Here is a 24,324-nt window from a genome sequence, read left to right as displayed (position 1 = left end):
TCAAGCCCGATGTGTCACGAATTGTATGAAAAACCAATTGACGGGGACTGGATTCAGTGCATTAATTGTGAACGATGGTGACATGATCAGTGTTCGTCTTACGAAGGGGATTTGGGTTTCAAGTATGATAGGTGTTGAGTGTGCCCTCGTAGGGACCACGAAACGCACTCTTTGGGACAGTGGTTCTTAAGAGTACGCATTTGGATTTTCTCACTTTTTAACGTATATCTCCATATCTACATTTAGTAGTAAAGTTTTCCATTTCTTACAATGTAGCTTAACCTTCAATTAAAATTATATTCAATTTATATAATTTTTGCTTCATTATTTTTGGAGCTTCTTCAAGATGAATATTAAGTGCGTGCTCTTTGGTAACCTTCCCACTATCTAAATGATTATATATATATATATATATATATATATATATATATATATATATATATATATATATATATATATATATATATATATATACAGTATTAAAGGTTGAAAAAAGAATATTTATTTTAACTTATATACAGAATTGCATGTGTAACTGTATATTATGTCAAGTGAATTTTGTGGTGGACAAACACCGTATGCGTGGCTTTCCTCGGGGTTCTCCCATTTCCCCCCACTTTCTTCATTCCACCATTTCATTCATTTCTCATCATCACTGTCTCCTTTATTCTAACCAGCATAATCGTGGGACGTAAAACTCAAAGATTTCATTTCATTTTGTATATAATGTATGCTTAAATAACTTTTATTTAGGGCTGGAAACACATCTCGCCGGTATTGCAGAAGTGAAAACTTTTCCTCTTTTAATTCTATGAGGAACAATCTTGTTCCCCGCGCTCCGCCGATGTTTCCTTAGCTAATTTTCGGGGATCCTATAAATACGAGACAAAATGAGGAGACTGGGCATCACTTCTTGGAGACAACCACAGAATGATGTGGTTTTTTGTTGGAGGTTCTGAACAAGGATCTGTTTAGACCAATATTTTTAAAGGTAGCCCTGAGAGATGTGGCTGTTATAGGAGGTTCCTAGTGAGAACCAAAGTAGGGATTCAGTTTATCGGAATACCACTGAGTAATGTGGTCTTAAAGTATTGGTTCTGAGCGAGAACCAAGAAGTGGGCTATTTCCTTATGAATCCATTAGTTCCTAGTTACTTTAGTTATGTTGAATGAATTCTTAGTATTTCGGTTCAGTTTTATAATACTTAATTTGTTCGAAGTGAGGGACGGAAAATTTTGAGAAGTGAGTTTGATTAAATTATATAGGGAAAATTTGGGGAAATTGAGTCCCCCGAATTCTAAATGGGAATTCGGGTTGGAATAGAGGTTTTGGGCTGAAGCGATGTCCATAGAGCAAGTAGTGACTGTTTGAACAAAATTATATTTGTTAGAATTCTATAGTCGGGATTCTAAAGTTATTGGAAGCCTAGTCTTGAAACAAAGACGGAGCTGATAGAGAATAATTTCTTAATTAAGAATTCTCCATAGAATTCAATGTACGAATCCAAAATATACCTCTTCCTAACCTACATCTCACCTGAATAAAACAGTTAGTTTTCCTTAAGTGAAACGGAATCTAGGTCCGATGAGTTTTACACGACAGGGTTTTAGTTGGCGTACTCTATAAGTGATTAGTAGTGCTGATAGAAAACAAATTAAGGAGTATACTAGCATCTTGAAGGAAAACACGAGCTAGTAATTTCGCAGGCCAACCCCAATTTTAGTGTCTTACAATTAACTAGAGATATAAAATAATTAAAAATTCTAGCCAGGAACAATTAAGGTTTTAGATCGAGAAGTTCATAAACCATACATAATTATTCCTTTTGTAAATAAACTAATATCTCAATATTGGTCTATGATTTCTTTGTTAACAAATCGTCCCCGAAATTTTAGATTTATAAGATATAATTTTCCCCTAGACAATTAGTATATTTTATAATAAGCGAGTAGAATTTGCGAAAACCTTGCTCTCGATTAGTTAAAGGAAACGAAAAGGAAGTTCACAAGAGTAATGATAACTATGATGTATCCCTTTATAATTCTATAGTGAGTACTGTCGGGATAGTACAGTGGAAGGTAAAGGGGGAGAAGAAGAAGAATTGCGATAATTCCGAAGGATGTTAATTCTTGGGGTATTTCTTATGGTTCAATTAAATCTCTTTCCTTACTCCTTTATAAATTTAAAAGGGGTTGTTCTACAATGGGTAGCTTTCTTTGGTGCTTATCGCATATAATGGGTATATACATGGAGAAGGAGGGAAGCATATTGGGCGATTAAGGGATCGCCTGTCGCACCCAACTCTTTCTTATTATATTAGCAGGACTACAGTGCTACGTAGCATGGCAGTGGGACGACACCGAAAATTATAATTAACTCTTAAACTTTAATTTGAATTTAATTAAAATATTGTACAAAGATAAAACATATGTCAATTGAATTGAATTGAAATGAAATTTTTCAGTCTAACGTCGCACCGTTTATGCCCTTTAGGCTAAGGGAGACGGATGATGAAGGCAAGTGAATGCTGACTGAAAAATTTGTTGGAATGAGAAAGTGGGAGGAAACCGGAGTACTCTGAGAAAACCTACAGACACGTTGTTGTTCACCACACAGTTACTTGAACGGGGATCGAACCAGGCGCCGCACACATCGAAGGCAAGCACTTTAAACAGCGCCGTGACTTAGATTTTTCTAGGGGTTGCAAGCATTAATATTTGGGGCCCCTAGAAACAAGTTGTTTTGGGCCCTCCCGCAAAATTCGAAAATAGGCCCCTTCTTTCCATCTTTCTGTTACTCTTTGTGGGTCACCGGAACCTGTGTGTTCTTCCACACGCCCCTGGGCCCATTCTATACATGACAAATTAATTAAGTGGACAATATTGACAAATCTCGAAGCAATACGAATGAATATTAATTCTACAGCCCCTAATAGTAGAAATTTTTTTCACTGGAATGGGCCCACGACTGATATTTGTTTTATTTACCTTTTGTGTGCTGTTTTGTTTATGTAATATAGTGAACCTGTTTGATGCTTCATTTGTAATTTAATGTTCGTATCGTATATGGAGTAAGAAAATACGAACGGTGGGGAGCTTTCCTGGGATTGGGGGGGGGGGGCAGTTGCTCGTCTACCCCTCACAAGTTATGGCCCTGTCTCTACCACTGAGCCACTGTGGTTCTCTAAAAGTTTGATGAGGGTAAACTTGAGTATTAGTTTCCTTTTTATGCATATAGGTAACTTGGGTATCGTACAACGTTAATTTTTAAGTTTACAAAGGAAATAAATTTTTTCGAATTTCTCAAAAATTACGCCTGAGAATTTACTCTCCTCTAAATCATTTTGTTTAACTCAATGAGATTTATCAATTCAAATATGTATAATTTCTGTTGGATCAATTTTTCTTTCGTTAAACATTAATAATGTATAATTCCTTTTTTTATATTTTCAAAACATTGCTACTATCCATTGCACACAATCACAAACTTCTCCAATTTTAATTGTTTGTAAATTTTGTAACAACATAATTTGTAAATTTTTCGTTGATACGAGATTACGTCCACTGTTTGATTTATTATGAAAACATATCTAGTTATTTGCTTTTACCATCGTAAAAAGGAAGAGACTGTTATATTTGTTTCCTTTATATCTGATTTATTATATATCTATATTTCAGCTTATTGTGACATGTCAGTAGCTGGTTTCCAAATAACCTCTTATCTAACGAGCTTTTAACTTTTTGATAAGGGCAATTTCCTCGTCAAGACATCACTTTCTCTGCAATTTTAATTATGCTGATAACCTTTTTTGCGTCATACTCGGTTCAGAGCGATGTACGATTATCTACGAAAACAGCAAAAAAAACTTACTGAGCTCTCTAGTTTAATGTACAAGTTGAGAATCGAGTGTTCGTATTGTAAGCAAAGAACTAACGAAACAAGGGTTGTTCAAGAGATTACGCGAGACAACACTTTCGTGACGATATACGAGACGAGACATGACTCACAACTATTTTGAAATGAGACAGCATCAACTTTTGTCTCATAGGTAACCCTAATCAAAACTTTATTTCCATTTTTCTAGGCTTTACTCGCATGTATGAGTAAGCATGGCAATGTTGCTATTTTCAATGTAGTTTGTTTGAAGTCAATGAGAAATGAGAAGGGAGGGGTATCGCGGATAGTGATGATTTCAGAGCTTGTTCTGGGGAAGTTAATTTTCCAGCAGAACTACAAAAATTCACCCTGGAGTATATCTCCAATTAGGGATGCGCACCAGACAAGATTTGTGGCTGTCTCGTCTCGAAAATGTGCTGTAAAAGTGATGTCTCGACTCGAAAAATGTATATTTTTCTATTGGAAGAGCCGTGTCTCGACTCGAATTTTGTCAGGAAAATCCTGTCTCGACTCGTCTCGTGCGCATCCCTATTTCCAATAATGCTCAACATGGCATACCATTACACTAGGGAACAAATTTGAACTTTATGTTTGTTACAAGAGAATTAAAATTTGTTTCTTATTGAATTTTTTCCCCGCTGATTTAGTTTGTTTTCAGTTTTTTTTTCTATCGCGCTCAGTTTTGAGTAACACACACTTCAATCCACAACGTGAAGGCCCTATTCCATTGAAATATAGCGTGTTATATAATATGTATACTCACCTAAAATGTACTCTGTGTTGAACTTCTGTGGTATGTTGCATTAGCAAGATCCCTTTTTATGTTCCAGCAATAATCCTCCAGCATCCTGGAGTTCTTTTTGCCCTTATAACGATTTTCCATGGTTGCCAACTATTGCTGTAACCTTTCCCCTGCTCAATACTGACAGCTGCAAGATTACTAGGAAAGAAGTCCAAGTGACAGTGTAAGAAATGGATTTTGAGAAGCATACGGTATCCCATTACTATTTCGAGGTACTATTTTCACTCGCCGTGTATTGAAATTCCTCTCTGGTAATCTGAAATCATAACTTATCAGAAAACAGCTAATAAAAGATAGAATAAATACTAATTTTCCTCTTTTTTTAAAAGGAGTTTGGTTACCAAAACTCGTTTGTATGTCGGTTCGTTCAGGAGAGAAAAAATTAAGATCAGCATGAATTTTTGCCAGTATATTCAAAAGTTAATAATCAAGTTTGTTCATGGAAGTGGTCCATCCACTGGAAGTAGTAGAAATGAACTATTTCCGATTGTAACTTTGATCACTATAGAGCAAAAACGGTAATAGGTAGCGAAAAAGCCATTTCATGCAAACGATTGAACGTCCCACGAACACATCTCTTCCAAATCTTTTAACTGTTTACTAAAACCGGAAGTGATAGGCATATACTTAAACTTCCGGTTTCAATATTGATCTACATAAAGCAAGAACGATATGGGATAGCGAGGAGCGGTTTCTGTAATCAATTAAGCATTCCAAAAATGTATTTCATTTGCACTCTAATCTCTCTCTAAAACCGGAAGTGGAATACATCAATCACTTCCGGTTTTACTTTTGAGCGTTATAGAGTAAAAAAAAAAACTATAAGAAATAGAGGGAAGCGTTTCTTTGCAATCAATTAAGCGTTCCAAGAATGTATTCCATTTGTACTCTAATCTCTCTATTAAAACCGAAAGTGGAATAATCAATAACTTCCGGTTTTACCATTGATTATTATGAAGTAAAAACGATAGAGTATAGCGAGAAGCGGTTTTCTGCTATCAATAAAGCGTGCTAAGAATATATTTAATCTCTGCTCTAATCTCTCCACTAAAACAAGAAGTGATTATCACTTCTGGTTTCAAAATTAATTGTGAAAATATCACGTATTACAAATCAAACTCCTTCACGTCATGTACACGTGACATTGCTACTTGTTATCTTACCAATCGACTTCGTTTTATGGAGTTTTCGATTATTCATATAATAAATTCCAATTCTATGGAAGACATGGATCAACAGCTTATAATGGGATCCGACCTTGTTCATAAAATTTCACACTATTCGAAGAACCTAGACACTATGGATCAAATCTCTTCGAATAGTATGAAATGTTATGAACAATATACTTGATGAAATTTATTTATTTAACAATCACCAGATACAGCTCAGAGGCCATTTTATACTGGATTTCTAACAGCAACAATAACAATGGAAATGATTTGGGAAGGTATCGGCCAGGGCTTGTTTAGTAGGTACCATCCCGGCATTTGCCTGGCAGGACTGAAGAAAACCCTGGAAAACTCCAGTCAGGATAGTTGGCAGCGGGAATCGAACCCACGATCTCCCGAATGCAAAGGTAACGCTCTACCACCTTAAGATACAATTTTCTTGCAATTCATATTATTGTAATACAAGTATTTAAAGAAGTTACAATACAAATACTGACATATTAATTATTTTCAGGGCCTGCGATGGTGTGTTCTAATTGGTGCTTTGGGGACAACATTGGGCTCATGGATAAAAGTCGCATCTGTCTCTCCAGATCGCTTCTACGTAGGCTTCATCGGCCAAACAGTAGTAGCTGTCTCTCAAGTAATGATTTTGGGAATTCCTCCGAAGTTGGCGGCCGTCTGGTTTGGTTCCAACCAAGTGTCATCAGCCTGTGCTATTGGCGTCTTCGGAAATCAGGTATGTAGTGATTTTGATGGATGCTCCATTGCACAATTTACTTTTTTTTCTGTTTGTTTTTCAAAGTTTATGAAAGTTTGAATTTTGATACAAGATTTTAGGTTGAATAGCACTTCTAAATGACATACTTCGGACGGATGATCTCATCTTTTTCCTCCTCCATCTCTGGTTAATTGTGTTTCTAGCATGACTTTATCATTCGAAAGATATTAATAGTGTTAAGTACCTGCCTTATCTTTTTTATATACCACTTACTTACATGGGGAACTACTATGTGACTTTCTTTAACTTAAAATAATTCAACCGTATTCTCCAAACTTGCAACGTTAACTCATTTCCTGACATCATACAATGACAAAATTTTGCACAGCGGCGTAAGTCGCGAAACAGTACAATATTTCATTGCTACTTTTGTATGTTATTATATATTTATAACATGTATATTTAAAACTAGATCTCTTGTTTGATTTAAAGATCAATGCTATCCTTTCTTATATGCAACCATGTTTACTCTTGAGTAAATCGGGGCTATCTAGTACACAGGCGTTAACATTCACAAGTTTGAGCATAATTTCAGATTTTTCCCAATTTTTCATAACATTTGAAAAATACTATAATAAAATATATATAGTTAAGAAAAAATATACTTGCTTTTGAAAAACAAACAAAATAACACAGACCGTATAAAAAATAAAATATAAAAGAAACAGAAGAAGAAGGTTTTCTTTACAAAAGCAAACAAAATAAAATCATACTAAAAATTAAAGTTCATTCTGTTTTTTTTAAATACTTCTTTTAAAAATATCCTGTTTATATATGACTAAAACCAAAAGCAGGGAGCGCTCTAGTATACAAAAAAATAATAAATTATTCGATTCTCATGTAAATCAAGTAATTGTAAATGAGAGCGCTCCCATGCCTTTCTTTTCATAAACATAAACATAAACATATATTTTTATAAACAATTTTCTTGAAACCAGATTTATTTTTTTACTATTTTGGTCTCTTGTTTTACTTTTACGATTTATGTTTTATTAATTTTTTAAAACAAGATTTTTTTTTAAATTTTTAAATCGATTTTATTTAAAACGAACAAGAATTTTAGAGGTTTGCTATTACTGGTATTTTTGAAGTTTACTTGAATGTTTCGTACTCTTTCAAAATGAAATTTCCATATTTATAAATTTAATATTCCTTCCAAGTGGGAGGCAAGATATTCAGCTTCACAGTCATTACGCCTTCCTCTCGTTTCGGAGACATTCAAAGTTATCACATCCCTGGTTCCGCTCCCTATGGTCCATAGTAGCGTAAATTTATATTTGTGATTAAAAATTGCGCTTTTAAAAGAAAAGTCGCAGCCGTATTAGCCAAGTCGACTATCGCACTAGAAATTGTTAGAACAGCGTTTCCCAACCTTTTTCAACTTGCGGCACACTACAGAAGTAATTTGAATTCTCGTGGCACACCCTATATATATATATATATATATATATATATATATATATATATATATATATATATATATATATATATATATATATATATGTATATAATATATAATGACTACTATTATTTCTAAATATAAAATAACTTGGTATTTTGCTGTGATTGCTGATCTCCTTCTTACAGAGAAGAAAGCTCGATCATTGGTTTTCTCTCGTGGTAAATCATTATGCTTATTTTTCATTCTAATTTTAAAAGGACTCGGGTTTTAAAAAGTCCACTTTCTCTTTCGAAAACTGTACCTAATCTTTCACTAAAAAGGAAGATCACTAAATAACGAACAAATAAACATATCTCCTATACCTTTAAAACACAAATGTAGGTAATTTGTATACATGTTTGTTTTGTTGAATTTATTGAATGATATGTTAAAATTTCAAGTTACGAAATAGTCTGCAACAATAAAGAAGCAATAATGGTCATGACAATGATAAATACGTTTTTCAACATTAAAAATGTACTGAAAAGTAACACAGTATGCAACTTACAATTTTAGATTTATAGTAGAGATTCATAGTAATATGAAATACAAATATACATTTTCCCCTATGTCTTGCAATTTGGTTCCTATAGAATTAATAATTTGTTTCGATTTCCTCGCGGCACACCAGCGGCCCATTCGCAGCACACCAGTGTGCCGCGGCACACCGGTTGGGAAACGCTGTGTTAGAAGATTATTACCTGTAGATAAATTGTATTAAACAAGGAAATTGCACTACAAAAACGTGGTCACGACATCAGCCGTAATCACAATGACGCAGGCATAAGCCCGATTTGCCTGTAGTAAACGATATTGTTATAGAATAAGTCCGTTGTAGATAAAAGAAAGGTATTGACGTCAAGGATGTCCACACACTATAAAGATTGAATCCAAATGAAATAAAGCCAAAACAGCACTTGTATTGAACGAAAACAGGATGAAACGGTAGCTCGAGGCAGCCACCTAATTCTAACGCCATGCAGCCTCGAATTATCAATCAGTGTCAGAGGGAAGATAAGTGACCGTTCCTACTCACAACATGGTGTCGTGAGGAACTACTTGAAAGAAAGAAGCAGTGAACTTCAATCTAGAAAGCCACCATTAACGTGAGATGTGCTGGCCACTAGGGATGCTCACGAGACAAGATTTGTGGCTGTCTCGTCTCGAAAATGTGCTGTAAAAGTGATGTCTCGACTCCAAAAATGAATATTTTTCTATTTTGAAGAGCCATGCCTCGACTCGAATTTTGGCAGGAAAATCCTGTCTCGACTCGTCTCGTGTGCATCCCTACTGGCCACATATTACCCCAAAAACATGGTTGGCAGAAGCCGGCTGTATAGGCACAGGCTTCCCAAGGGGTATAACACCAGGAGTTAATCATTTGTTAAAGTTGGTCTCCAAACCAGGGGTTTTAAGTAACGAATTGATTTGAGGGAACTCTACTTCTCATACCTCTCGTAGCTGTATGTCAAACCATTTTTTTCGGGGTCCCTCACACAAACTAGCAGCCAGTTTGAAAGTGTAGATATGGAACTCCCAGCAAACTAGGAGGCTAAAGTAGAATTATAAGGAATGCGTGAAGAGCATTAGATACTGAGTGTTCGTACAGCGTACGTCTAAGAAAGTTAATTTCGAAAATTTAGGTTATGTATTCCTGGGTTGATTTATTGGAGTTCAACGTTCGTTTCCAACATCGAGGCTATACAAGACGGACCCTTCTTCTCTTTAAATTGACATTTGAATCACAACTCACAATCAGAATGTTCCCAAAACAAGCATTAGCTCCTGGAAACCATCTTGGGATCACGTTCACAGGACGCTCACACGTAACCTATTGCATTCGCACGAGGGTAGCCCTATTATTCTTGGACAAGGGCGCCGATCCTGGGGGGCCCGGCTAGGGTTGCCAGACGTCCCAGTTTTCCAGGACAGTCTCGGTTTTCAATGAAAGAATTAACTGTCCTGAAAAAGGCTTTCGGGACGCTTGTTTGTCCCGGTTTTCGTTCTTCAGATTGAAAAAATTCAACTTCCAAGAACTAGCATGTCTCACCTAAAAACGGAAGGTTTTCGGAAGATTCGTGTAGCCAATTAACCTTTAGGACACGAAGTAACTATATTTAGTTACCTAAAAATAAGGCTTGGGATACGAAGTAACTATTCATAGATACCTTGCAGTTTGCCCACTAAACCTAATTGTTTTTTAACTTTCTGGGTATCACATATAAACACTTGCATGTGTTTTATTCAGGAGACATACTTGGCAACTGCAGAAATTGGCGCCGTATCCCAGGCTTTATTTTTTAAAAAGGCTCCGTAATTAAAAGGTTAATTTTACTAAGCAAACAACAAGGAGTTTAAAAATCACATCCATTCTTTCGTCCTACCTGATGATTTTAGCTACTCTGAGAAGTGTTGTTTTGAATTTTCATTCTGCTTCATCAGATATTTCTTATAAGACACTTGAAAGAGATGCTCGTGAGAGACTCGTGGTTTTAAATTTCCACTTTTATTATTTTCAAGTAGGGCTTACAGTGACAAAATCTATTGTTTGCTTCAGTATTTTGTTTTGGAAATCATACTAACTGCGCCTGTGTATACATTACGACATAGTGGAAAAGAGTTCAAAAAATTTGCGAACATATCTTAGCAAGGGGAGTGGAATTTAAAACACAGTTTTTGCCGGCACAAATTTACATCAGGAAAAAATATTGTGTAATACAAAACCCATCTTGTTGTGAAGGGTATTTTAAGCTTTTGCTCGCTATACAGTATTACTTTCGCAAATTACGGAAGATCCTTTACGTGTTTTATACATTTCATGTGAAGAATTTGCTTCATTTTTCGAACAATTCGCTGCTAGTATTGTAAGAATAATCTGGAAGGTTACCCGTGTGTCTGTCGCGTTTAGATCCGTAACCTTACATCGAAGTTTCATTTGAAATTCCACTTCAACGATTACGGAACTGAATTGTCTTTAATATAGTTTCACATGTGTGAATAAATATTTTTAAAGATAGTGTGCACTCATTCAGTAATTTTGAATTTATTTTTTCCTTTATCTGACAGAATTGTCAGTAATTTTCAGATTAAAATTTCGTAACAACTTACTCTAGCACAAGAAGGGGCAGTTAAACATACAAAGGTGCGCGTCTTGTTTAATTTTGATACTGGATTTTTTTTTTTGCCAAACTTTTGAAGAGCCTGCGTAAGCAGCGGAGCACAACGCTAGTTGTTGCCCGGGACAAGAACTTACCTTAGCGCCCCCTGACCAACCAAACAAAAATGCTCCCCCAAATATTTGCCAAATTTTGCGCCCTTCTAACCCGACGTCCGGGGCACAAGCCCCGTTTGCTCCGCTAGTTGCGTCACTCTGCGTAAGTCTTTAAAGATATTTTCCTATTGTTTATCGTTCTGAATTTAGCGTAAATGTATTTTTTTCTTACTAAATGTCAAATTTGTATTTCTTTTAGGGTAGTATTTTGATTCAGGTGATGATGCAATAAAGAAAAATGTATCTCTTCAATCATAAATGGGAGGGAATGTCGTACCTGGCGCAATATTTAGGACCTGTTAAACACAGCAAATCGGAATTCTGAATAAGAAATGCCAGGCAGCTCTTCTTGTATTACCTTTTCACATTCTTTATACATTCCTTGTAGAGCTTCATTTGTGTTAACTGTCTACAGAATGAACTGGAAAATTGTGAGTAGTAACCTGGGAAAGACAGGTAATTAATTCTGACTAAACGAGTAGGAACCCTGACCTTACATATAGCCTGAAATTGGTGTCCCGGTTTTTCGTTTACAAAATCTGGCAACCCTAGGCCCGGCTCCGCCAATGCTCATGTGGGCCCTCATGTATTTTTATGAATATACAAAATTTGACATAATTTGAATTCAGTTTGTCTTAAAATCTTTATATATTTCTTCTTAGACCCTTGTCTGCAACCAAACACAGGGCACCCTTACAGTAACAAAGAAATCGGCGCCTTTGTTCTTGAATTTGGTTAATTAGAGTTTAGCGTCCCGTTCAGCAGCGAAGTTATATGAGACGTTGACCTACAGCTCAACGTGGAATCCGAACCACACGAGTTTTCGCCGGGAATCGAACCCAGATCTCCCGCGCCAAAGCCGCGTATAATAACCATATAGCCACGAGGAATCTCTATTATTCTCGGAATATTGCTATATTCTATTTCAAGGACATTTTTTCCTTCCAACAAAACGTTTTTTTTTTTTTTTTTTTTTTTTTTTGTTTAAATATAAGTTGCCAAGGCAACCGACTCGATTTGTCTATTATCTTTTATGGTTTTAAACAAATGCATTGACAAGTAGTCGAGTAATCTGTGTCAGATTTCTATACATCGCTAATCTACTTTGTCAAAATTCAAGAGGTTTGTTTTGATTTCATTTCATTAAAAGAGACCGTCTATGCCACACACAAGCACAGATTACCCTACGCTCTACACACACACAAACATATGCACGAACATGCACAACGCGATAAAAAGAGAACATTTTTCGCTTTGATGTGATATTGCTAAGCCTCAGTTGAACCGTTTGTTCGCAATCTTATGTAATTCAACGGAATCGTTCCAAACGCTAAGTCTTTCACAACCATTGAGTATTCAATAGGATTAACGTTATAAGAAGGAAACCGTGCATATCTTCACAGTCGATTGATAATCACATTCGCTGATTGCGACAAAATGGTGCAGGTACGCAAGACAGATGTTACAAACAGCTGCTACTTCTTTTTTGCTCACACTCAGATCGTCTTTTTTAAAAAAGTGATGACCCAATGAGATATATATATGTGATGCTGGATTTATGATTATTTTAAAATGGAAACTGTCACAGAATGTGTATTTTTGACTACATGCGCATGTAAAGAGGAAGATTTTTTTTTTTTAGAAGTGACTGAAGAGCGATGAAACCAAGAGCTCTTCCTTCCTTTGACGATTCCCACAAATGTGTTTCCTTACATTAGTCATTTTCAACTGAATGCTCTCTGACGTCAAAGTTGCTTTTCTTCTCAGTAAACCACACGAAGAGGGAAGGAGGAGGCAAGTAAGCTGGCGTTGATAAAAGACAATGGTGACAAGCAAACGGGAACATCAATAGCGCAGTCGATCTTTTGTAGGCATACTCTTCGGGAATGCCTGACTGTGCCTACATAGCCTATGTTTGCTTTTTGTATTTCCCTACGTCATCTTCTTCCCTTCTTTAGTCATAGTATTTCTCTCTGGTTTTCTCCGACTGTAAAAGCGCGCATCTACGCCATACATGGGCCAGTTGAGTGGTCCCGCGTAGCGTAGCTGCTAACGCTCTCGCCTTTGGTGCAAGCGGTCCCGGTATCGATTCCCGATGGGGACACTCGGTTGAAAAAATTTAAAAGATTTTTTAAGTCATCCATCCTGAGTGAAGGTTTTCTAATTCACACCAGGCAAATGCAGGGATGGTATCTAACATATAGGTCCCAGGCCGCTTCTCTTTCCTCAGATAATGTGATCGCCGAGGGACGCCATCCCTCATACGTGGTGGGCTAACGTAGCCATAGATGCAATGGCGCCGATTTTTCTGTAAATTTGGGGACCCATTTAGATGCAGAAGGTATATATGAGGATTTTAAGACAAATTGCATTCAAATTATCGCAAATATTGTATATTCTTAAATACAATAAGGGGGCCCACATCAGCTTTGGGGGGCCCGGGTCCGCTTGGCCCCCCAAGATCGGCGCCCTTGCATTGATGCCGAAAGCCCAGAAACCTAATTCCTATTTCTAATCCTAATCGATCAGTTGAAAATGATTGCATCTGCATTGCATGATTACCCCTCCAATATACCCAGACTTGACGTCTCCAATATACAGTCAGGGTCATATTTAACATTTTTGTCTCCCGGGTCATTACCTAACGTCACCCTTTAATATCAATAATAATAATAATAATAATAATAATAATAATAATAATAATAATAATAATAATAATAATAATAATAATAATAATAATAATTATTATTATTATTATTATTATTATTATTATTATTATTATTATACATTGTAGAAAATTTTCGACTGCGAAGTAGAAAAATATGTAAAACAAACGTAAAAATCTCGTGTCATATCAATAGGCGCGTACACAATAAATTTTTGAAATTTCCAAGAAATTGAGTACGAAAAAAAAATCATCATAGAAATTTACCACCTCAGGCCATGCCCCATATTGGTCCATGCATAAATACGGCCTTGCGTACAGTGTATGTTATCTTGATTGTAAAATAAATGAGCTATTTTTTTTCTAAGGCATAATTATATCAACTTGGAATTTATAATTTTAAAAGAATCGTACCACTACTTCTGATACTACAACAAAATAAACCTGGGCTCTTCTTGTTGTGCTCGTGCCTAGCTCGTGCGTCTTTGGTGCACATAATCTTGAGTTCGATACTGTTTGAATGCATTGTGATGATTCGAATTCCACTTTAAACATTACGTACCCATCTCATATAGCCTCGGTGCTCAAAAGGGAAGCCGCACTTCAATAAACAAATAAAAAAAACAATAAATCTTGATTTTTTTTAAAAAATCATTATCGCCTAAACAGATATTTGTATTACATACACATTTTGCATTTCTTTTACCTAAATATTAAGTGGCACTCCCTTGATCGATATTTAAAACTAGCACAATACCCGTTCTTTGCACGGGAAGAATACGTTTCATTTTGGTCATAAAGAACTGAATTTGGATTTAAACGGCATCGGAAGTGTTACTATTCCTCTCAGCGACCGCGAAAACTATGGATTCGACACGCGTATCGGTCATTTTCGATCATTTTTAAATACCTCATCGTTGCCCTCCCCTTCCCCTAAGTTGCACCGTCAACGTGAAATGATAAAAGCCATCCCCCACGTCCAAACCTCATATATGTTGATAATTTGATGGAGATCGGTCGAATGGCTTAAGAGTTATCGAGTCATAAACTTAGTCACTTTTATTTTCGATCATTTTAAAATTTGTCCTTCCCTCCCCTAAGTTGCACTGTCAAAGGGAAATGGTAAACACCTTTCCAGGTCCGAACCTCATCTATGTGACAAATTTGATCGAGATTGGTCAGGTAGATGGTTCAAGAAGTACGAAGTCAGAAACATAGTTTCAGAAACATAGTGAAACATATATATACAGGGTGTTTCAAAACAACACCGACAACGTTTGGGAGGTGAGACCAATCTGGGTGCACAAATGCTTCCTTTCGGAGTTATAGGATGCCGAAAACATGAAAAAATAAATACTATGGAACCTACTGGAGTCGGGTCAAGACTTTATTTAGGAACTAGTATGTGCTCTATCCAAATATCCATGTTTTAGAATCCTGCGGTACTTCTGCAGCAATTTTAATAGAGGTAGTTGGTGAGTACTTCAAGTTATACGCTCGTAACCAAACTGCCTCTATAAAAATTGTTGCGTGAGTACCTTAGGGTTCTGAAACATGTATTTTTGGACAGGGCACATATTAGTTCTTATGTGAAGTCTTGATCTGACTACGCTAAGTTCCATAATTTTGGAAGTATGGATCTCTAAACTTCATTATTTCATGTTTTCGGCACCCTATAACTCCGAAAGGAAGCATTTGTGCACCCAGGTTTGTCTATTCGTCTTATCTTGGTATCAGGAATCACCTCCCAAACGTTGTCGGTGTTGTTTTGAAACACCCTATATATATATATATATATATATATATATATATATATATATATATATATATATATATATATATATATATATATATATATTCAACCTGTTATTCTTGTAGAACCCTTACATTTAATGTGGCATCCACCCTTTTGTGACGACCTATACGGTCGTCGTATCATTTTCCATGTTTTTCCTACTCTTCATATTTCAGACTGCAGCCACCGCTTGTCTACAGTGAACTTATCCGGTCGTAAATTTAAATTCTCTTTCTCATGCTCCTTATGTTCCATGTTATCAAAAAAGAACCCTAACTTGAAAAAATTGAGCTGGTAGCCATAAAACATACAATATATATATAATTTACTGAAAGGAAATGGGAGATATTTACTCAAACGAATATCAACTTCTTAAGAATACAGGGCTAGCCTTCAACGCGATAGTTCAATAGTATAACGTTTACATCTGGCGCGTGAGGTCCCTGGTTGGATCCAAGCTCCCATTAATTAGTCTTTGTGCTGGACAAACATCCTGTGCATGGATTTTCTTGTTTCCACCCACTTTCGTCATTCCTCAATTATCATCCATCTCATCATTACCGTCTCTCTTAGCGTCGGTACATAATCGTGGGACGGTAAACTAAAGAAAAGCAGTGTCTTCAACTATACGACCCCCGCTTTTCGTTTATTTTCGTAACATTAGCATCATGTCAAGGTGTTTGACGTCAGTCGAGCAATATGGCCGCTAAGAAGGTAGAATAGGTTTTCCGCGTGCTTGAATTTTGCGAACAAAAAAAAAAGTTACTATTGGACAGCGCTTTTTTAGAACAGGTTATGTTGAACAAGCATTCACAAGGTATTCCATTCCATCTATAATTAAAAATAATTTAAAAAACGAACCTGGTTGTGTGTGATGGACAACATATCTACGGATGGCCACAAAGTTCCGGTTCCGGACCTGAATCCGAAAACCCGGTTCCAGAACCGGATCTAAGGAACCGGTTGCAGATCTGGATCTGAAAATCCGGTTCCAGAACCGGATCTTGGGAACCGGTTCCAGATCTGGATCTGAAAACCCGGTTCCAGAACCGGATCTTAGGAACCGGTTCCAGACCTTGATCCGAAAGCCCCCAAAGACCCGTAAAGGAGGCACAGAGTTCACCTTCAAAACACTGCAACGAGGACCATGCGCTTGTGCCCTCCCCGCTCAGACCCGCTTGTGCCCCCACAAAAAAATTGGTCCACCTTTGGGTGTTTAGCCAAATGAGTTGGCCAGTTTGCCTGTTTAGCCAATGAGTTTGCCAGTTACTTAGTTTATTTAGCCAAATAAAACAAGCGGCCGCCGCCTGGACGCCTGCCTGTCGGAAAAAATGAAATAAAATCTTTGTGTTTTACGTCCCACGGTTGTGCCGGTTAGGCTAAAGGAGACGGTTATGATGAGTAATGAATGAAATGGTGGAATGAAGAAAGTAGGAGGAAACGGGAGAACCCCAAGGAAACCACGCACACGGTGTTTGTCCACCACAAAGTCGCCTGCCTGTCGATTCCACCATTTCATCTAGCACACTGTTCACAGCCTGTCAGCAGCTCGGGTTTAGGGTAGGGATGGTCACAAATTTTCGGTTCCAGCGGAACCGGTTCTTGAAGATCCGGTTTTCAGAACCGGTTCCAGACCTGGATTTGAAAACCCGGTTCCAGACCTGGATCCGAAAAACCGGATCTTCTAGAACCGGATCCGTTCAAACCCGAAAACCGGTTCCACCAGGAACCGGTTCTGGCCATCTCTAATCATATCCTCTAGATAATGACATATTATAACATAACATCCTTGGTATAACAAATCTATTCAACCTATTTTTACTTGTTATGTTTCTTAAATACGTATTAGTTAATTTCACTTCTGAAAAACTTTCAACCGAATCAGTAGACACAGGAAGTACAGCAAGTATTGTAAGCAGTATTTTTACATTTAGAATTCAGTTTAAAATCTTTTGTCTCGAATACTGTCGAAAAATTTGAATATATACAAAATGACAAACAGGTCTGTTGCGTTGTATGATTGCGAAACATGGTCGCTTAATCTGAGGGAAGAACACAGACTAAAAGTATTTGAGAACAAAATCCTGAGACGAATATTCGGACTCAAGGGGAACGGGAGTGGCGGAAACTTCATAACGAGGAACTGCATAATTTGTACCGTTTACTAAATGTTGTTAGGATCATACGAAAGTCACTACGAAAGTTTTGAGATGTGAAATAACTTAATACTTAAAATCAATTTAACACTTACATTTTCTCATTACGCTGTACACACTTTTGCATCCTGGAAAACCACTTTCGGAAGCAGTGTTGCCAGTCTTTTTCTTCAAGTGTTGAAAGTTCATTCTCATAAGCCACTAGAGCTTCTTCAGAGCTGCAAAATCTCTTCCTACGCATGCGATCTTTGATCCTGGGGAACAGAAAAAATCACACGGGGCCAGGTCAGGGCTATACGGCGGATGAATCATAAGTTTGACCTCCGTAGATTCTAAAAACTGAATTGTGATGTTGGCCGTGTGTGCGGACGCGTTGTCATAATGAAGCAGGATCCCACGCAATCTAGTTCTTGGACGCCGTTCCCGAAGCTTCTGGAACACTTTTGTTAGGCAAACAGTGATGTACCACTGAGCAGTAACAGTCCTTTGTTCTTCAAGTAGAACAGTTGCAACATGGCCAGATTTGGAGAAGAAAGTTGCGACCATCTTCTTCCCCACACTTCGCGGTCACTTCACTTTCGTGGGTGGATTTTCGTGTGGAAAGATCCAAACTGTAGACTGGCGTTTAATTTCAGGGTCAAATTGATAGATCCAAGTCTCATCACCAGTAACAATGTCAGAGACGCGTCGAGAATTGCCTCCATCAAATCTTGCAAGCATTTCTTCACACCATTCCACACGCATGCGCTTCTGTTGTTCAGTCAAAGTGTGAGGCACCTAACGAGATGAAACCTTCCTGAGTCGAAGATGATCATGAAGAATTTTTGTTACTGCTGGCAAGATTCAATGTGCTTGAAAGTTTTCGAGGATTTTCTCGAATCATTTGTTCCACAGCGGCAATGTTTTCATCTGACACAGCTGTTGCCGGACGTCCAGCTCTCTCTTCATCTTACACGACGAACTTGGTCCTTTTCGACCAATAGCGATTTTGGCTGAATATACGGTTTGGTCCTTTTCGACCAAAAAAAAAATATTTAGACCAATAACTAATGTAGCACTGGCTATCCTGCATCAAACCTTCCGCTGCTCGCATTTGTGAGTTCTAAAACGATCAAAGGAACAACAGAAAACAGAACAGAACAGAAAACAGAAAACAGAACAACAGAAAACAGAAAGGAACAACAGATTACAACAGAAAAATGGTTCACCAGTTGTAACCCAAACAAACCAAAAAATTGGTTACTTTTCCTCCTCTTCTTCTTCTTTTTTTTCATTTCTTCACGTTGACTTTTGTGACCGCTTGCTTATCAATTATTTCTGCTGACACGAGGAGATTGTTTCTGTTGTGAGAAACTCAGCTTACACTTCGAGGTGTTTATTATCAATGACGTTGATGAGAGAAGGGAAAAAGTGTGTGTGTGAATGCGTTTGTGTGTGTGTGTGAGTCAGGGCCGGCGCGAGGGGGGGTCGAGCCGTGCCACCGCCCAGGGCGGCACGTCTAGTGGGCGGCAAAATTTGAAAAAGAAAAGAATACTATTAAAATATAATGCTTCGTAATAGGCCCACATGGAAAAATAAAATTGTGTTCCCTGAGAATGTAATTAAACTTACTTCACTCACATTCAGGAAAATACTCACTCAGGGAATTCAGAGCATTCTCCCTCATTTCCAATTATCAAACTACTAGCCACAGGTATCTCGTTGAAGATTTCCTTGCAGCGGCGTAGATAAGATTTTCCGATAGTGCGGATAAGATTGTCAAGTGTCTTTTATATTTTTCTATTCAGCAATATTCTAATGCTCCACTCCAAGTACGCAAAAGGTACACTCCCGCTTGAGACAAGCCGTTCTAGCCTACAGCACCTAGAGACTTTTAGGTTCTAGCAGCGAGTTCTTAACCAATTTACAAATTATTCATTATCATATCTTATCAACAATATATATATTTATATATAATTGTTTTTATATTTAAACAATACAAGTTTGACTGCGTCATGGCCGAACACATTAAAAGAACTATGGGAGGACAAAATAAATACCACTACTAAGGAAAAGACGTCCATTTAAAAAAAATATTCCAACTCTTAGTGAGTAAATTGAAAGTAAAATACTGTTTTTGTTGAGAGCTGCAACATATTATACCATAATGCTAGACTGTACACCAGACATTTCTGGTACAGAGCAAAGGATCGTTCGTTTTGTACAAATTACATACAGTAATGGAGAATGGCTTGTAAAAATTTGCGAACACTTTCTTGGTTTCGTTACCAGTAAAAGGCATCACTGGTCTAGAACTGACAGAAGTAATAATTAAACAGCTAAAAGAAATGAACTTCTATCGAAAACATGAAGGGCCAAAGATATGACAATAGTTCCAACATGAAAAGAAAAACCAAATTCCCAAGCCTTCTATGTTCCTTTACTAAACTTTGTCGTTAACGATGCAGCCAAAACATCTCAGTCCACCGTTTCATTTTTTTGTATAGCTAAAAAAAAGTTTATGACTTCTTTTCTGCGTGAGTCCAACGTTGGGTCATACTAAAGGAACATATTAGCAGTCTCACTTTAAAACCATTCAGCACCACAAGATGGGAGAGCCGGGTTGATGCTCTGACTCCACTTAGATATCAAATAGAGGTTTATACCTTACTTCAAATAAATAACGAGAATAGAATACATAGAATGGTCGCCTACGATGCTCTGTGTATAGCAAACCAGCTGCGTGACGTTACTTTCCTTTGCTCTTTCGTTATCTGGTATGACTTTTTGCTCCACATAAACATAGTAAGCAAAAATCTCCAAAACATTGATTCTCGTGTGTTGAATGCAAACAGGGTTTCTTGAAAATATATCTTAGTACTTTGAGAGGAGCTGAAATGATGCAAAATTTCAATCTATCTTAGTTGATATGATTTGGCATCAGCATTAGATATGGATGACCCACTGATAGGTAATCCAGTGCAAGCTCGAAGTCGAAAGAAAAAGAGAGATTCAGTACGAGGCAGAGGATGAAGCTATTGAAGATCCACTTAACAAAATACAAGAACGATTTTTATTACTACTTCTAGACGTGATTGTGTTAGCTTTAAGAAAATGGCTGAGCAACTTAAACATCACAGCGAGTATTTCGATTTTCTTTACGATATAAGTAATCTGAACGATATGCCACTTGAACTTTTGTCTGAAAAGTGCCTGCATTTTAATATGCAAAGAATCAAAAGATATTAACCCCAGTGATTTGAAAGAGGATCTGAAACTATTAACCGCTTTAATTAAGCCTAAAAGTTCACAAAAAGATACTAAAATTAAGGAATATGACTTTGGTCCCTATGTCAGTGTTGTCAGTTATGATTTTGTTTACCTTACCAGTAACCGTGGCAAGTAGAGAAAGATTTTTTTCGAAACTTACTTTAAGCTTATTAAAAACTATCTACGTTCTTCCATATCTCAAACACGTTTAAGTGGTCTAGTGATGATACCAATGGAACATTAATTGGCTGAAACATTGGACTACGCGAATGTGATAAAGGAATTTGCTCATATCAAAGCAAGAAAAGTTTTTTTCAGTTAAAGTATGTTAAATTTGTGTATTTCTATTGTGTTTTAGTACATTATAAGTCTTAAGCTAATTACTTTTGCCGTAATATTTGATTCACTATGTTATCTTTTTGCTCCATACTCTGTTGGAAACACCTTTTGATATAAAATAAGCTTAAAAATTAAAATTCTTAGTCGGACTAAAGTATATTTTAAAAAATCCTGTACGCCCTGCTGTATATCACGTACAGCGAAATCGATCATACTGAATATTGTGTCTTGTATGGAGTCGTTTAAATATTAAAGCATTGGAGAGAGGTAGTTTAATTTTTTGTTTAATTTTCCTTTTCATATATGTTTTTAAATATGGTATCTTATTTTTTCGTAATAGCTGAACGTCTTCTGTCAAAATAAGGTTTGCGGATTAAAGGGGCGGCATTTGAAAGTACCGCCCAGGGCGGCAAAACTGCTAGCGCCGGCCCTGGTGTGAGTGTTTCTGTCCAGACAGTCCACACTCTATCCCTTTGGGTGTTTCATGGTACATTGCGTTATAACTCTCCTATTTGAGCTTTTTCGTCCGTTTTTTTTTGTTTGTTTGTTTTTCAAGTCCAGAGGCATTGTAGAAGACCTTACGTATGGTTTCACACCTTCCTGCGTCGAGACATAGGAGGTGATGACGTCATAATTCTCAAATATATATTTTCTTTTATTAAGCCTATGTTCATTATTTTTTGGCGGGCTTATTTTTGCACGTGGAAGATTGAAATTTTGCACAAACATTCACTCCACCGAGTAGTACTCAACAGATTTTTTTTTCAGATTTCTGCGTTAAAACAAGGGGGGTCCAGAGGGGCTAAAAGTTGAAAAAAGGGATATTTAGACAAAAAATCCCTTTCTTCGGGATTTTCCCGCCTTAGATACATGATGGAGACACGTGAGTCATACCGTCTGAAAGGCAGTTCTATTCTAAAGAGAATGATTGGCGGATTATAGTTCTAGGGTAAATAGAGATGTCTCAGGAACTTTTTTTTTTTACCTGAGATCATGGTGTTTAGCGGTAATTTGGGGCATTGTGGGAATTCTTGATAGAATTTCTCCCGCCCTTAGTATTCAAGATAGAAATTTCAAATTTGGCACACACATTCAGTATACCAAGTACTATTTATCATATTTTTTTTTTGAGATCTCACGTTTACACAGGGCGAGGGGTGGGGGGAGAAATTTCATTTTTCTTTCCTAAAAGCAAATTTACTATTACAACAATGCTAATAACGCATAAAACATTAAAAATTCCGTATATATAAATAACTCAAATACAAAATAGAGACATTCGTGAACAACATTCTTTTTGTTTCATGTGTTTTGGATAAATAGGAGTGAAGATATGGATTTGTTTGTAAACTCTTACGAAAACGCTTTAAATGGCGCCGTATAAAAGGGGCTGCGGCATTTAAATCTCTTCGTCGTCTAAAGGTTAAGCGATGTCCGGCCTCTTCTGAATTCACCAAACTACCGAAAAATTGTAGCACGGGAAGGAGCAAGGTCCCCAAATGCCCCCTGCAAACGGTTAAGGCTTTGTGTCTCGTTCAAACCACTTTTGAAATCGTAAAGGATCATTGCCTGAAAATGTTCCCTTTTGAGCTCCATTCTAGAGAGCCAAATACTGCTCACATCAACAAACAAATGAAGGCTATACGGCCACGCCGATAAGCGAGGCGAGTTCAAACTTGCTTCGCTTCTTCGCTCTTGATACCACTACCGAACGTAATTGTTGGAATTCAAATACTGTGCCACAACAATGCGTATCTCAAAACTTTCGCAGAAGGTTCGGAAGGAAGGTGCAAAGTCTAGGAGGCTCAGATGAGCAGGTCATGTAGTCAAAGTGGAAGAAAGTAGGAACGCTTTCAAAATTTTAACAAAAATCGAAAACGACCATTAGGAAGACCTAGGCGTAGATGAGAGGACAATATTAAGACGGATGTCGTAGAAATAGGAACACAAAGTAGAAACTGAATCTAGTTGGCTAAGGACAAAAGTCATTGGAGAGCTTTTGTGAATGCGGCATTGAATCTCCAGGTTTCATAGACCATAGAGTTAGTTAGTTAGCTACTTTTATATTTAGGAAAATATGTTCACTGCATTCGTATAATGCGGCAAGAAAACTAATAACATTTTCTTGAGACTCAATCTTTGCCTCCATAATTCTTCGCAAAAGACCTCATCGTAGGAACCAATCAAGTTGTCTCCGTAGAATTCGAATCTAAGTCAAAACATTATTGAATGGCATATCTTTCTTGGTCGAAATCAGGTATTGTCATGGAGAAATGACATGTGTTAGTGTACTAAAAATCGTTCATCTAAAGAAGGAATCATACGTATCGTCTAAGCACGAAATAAAAAATGCTACTCATGTCAGTAGTATGTTCCCGGTTATGTATAAGGTGGATTGGCTCTAGATCTGTCTTTGCAGACAAACTGTGATTAGTCTGTGATTATTTGAATACTTACATGCACTGAAAAAAAATGTAGATAGCGTACTTAAAAAAAATAGGTTACATGCGTAATTCCTGTAGTTTTTGGACTTAACGTACAGCAGACGTATAACTGAAAATGCATGTTTCATAATACGCATGTTTTCCGTATAAGTGAACTGAAAACGCATGTTTTCCGTATAAGTGTTCCATCTATACGTACTTTCCATATGAAACAATATAGGCGGTCAGGATCTCACATACAAATGGATGTATGTATATAACATATAGCTGACGAAGGTAACATAAGTACATGCATGTGATATACGGAAAACTATT

General features: G+C 37.0%; 1 protein-coding gene across 1 annotated transcript in view; it reads left to right on the top strand.

Moving 5' to 3' along the window:
* LOC145683886 (choline/ethanolamine transporter flvcr2a-like) overlaps positions 1-24,324 on the top strand; it is a 193,117-nt gene that overhangs the window by 105,105 nt on the left and 63,688 nt on the right. The window contains exon 3 of the mRNA XM_081755528.1: positions 6,383-6,607. Within this exon, the coding sequence (XP_081611654.1) occupies positions 6,383-6,607 (225 nt within the window). The remainder of the gene's footprint in view (positions 1-6,382; positions 6,608-24,324) is intronic.

This window comes from Thermobia domestica, chromosome 1, assembly GCF_964235325.1.
Source record: "Thermobia domestica chromosome 1, izTheDome1.hap1.1, whole genome shotgun sequence".
Classification (NCBI taxonomy): domain Eukaryota; kingdom Metazoa; phylum Arthropoda; class Insecta; order Zygentoma; family Lepismatidae; genus Thermobia; species Thermobia domestica.
Note: the sequence above shows the minus strand (reverse complement) of the source record. Positions and strands in the feature narration are given on the sequence as shown.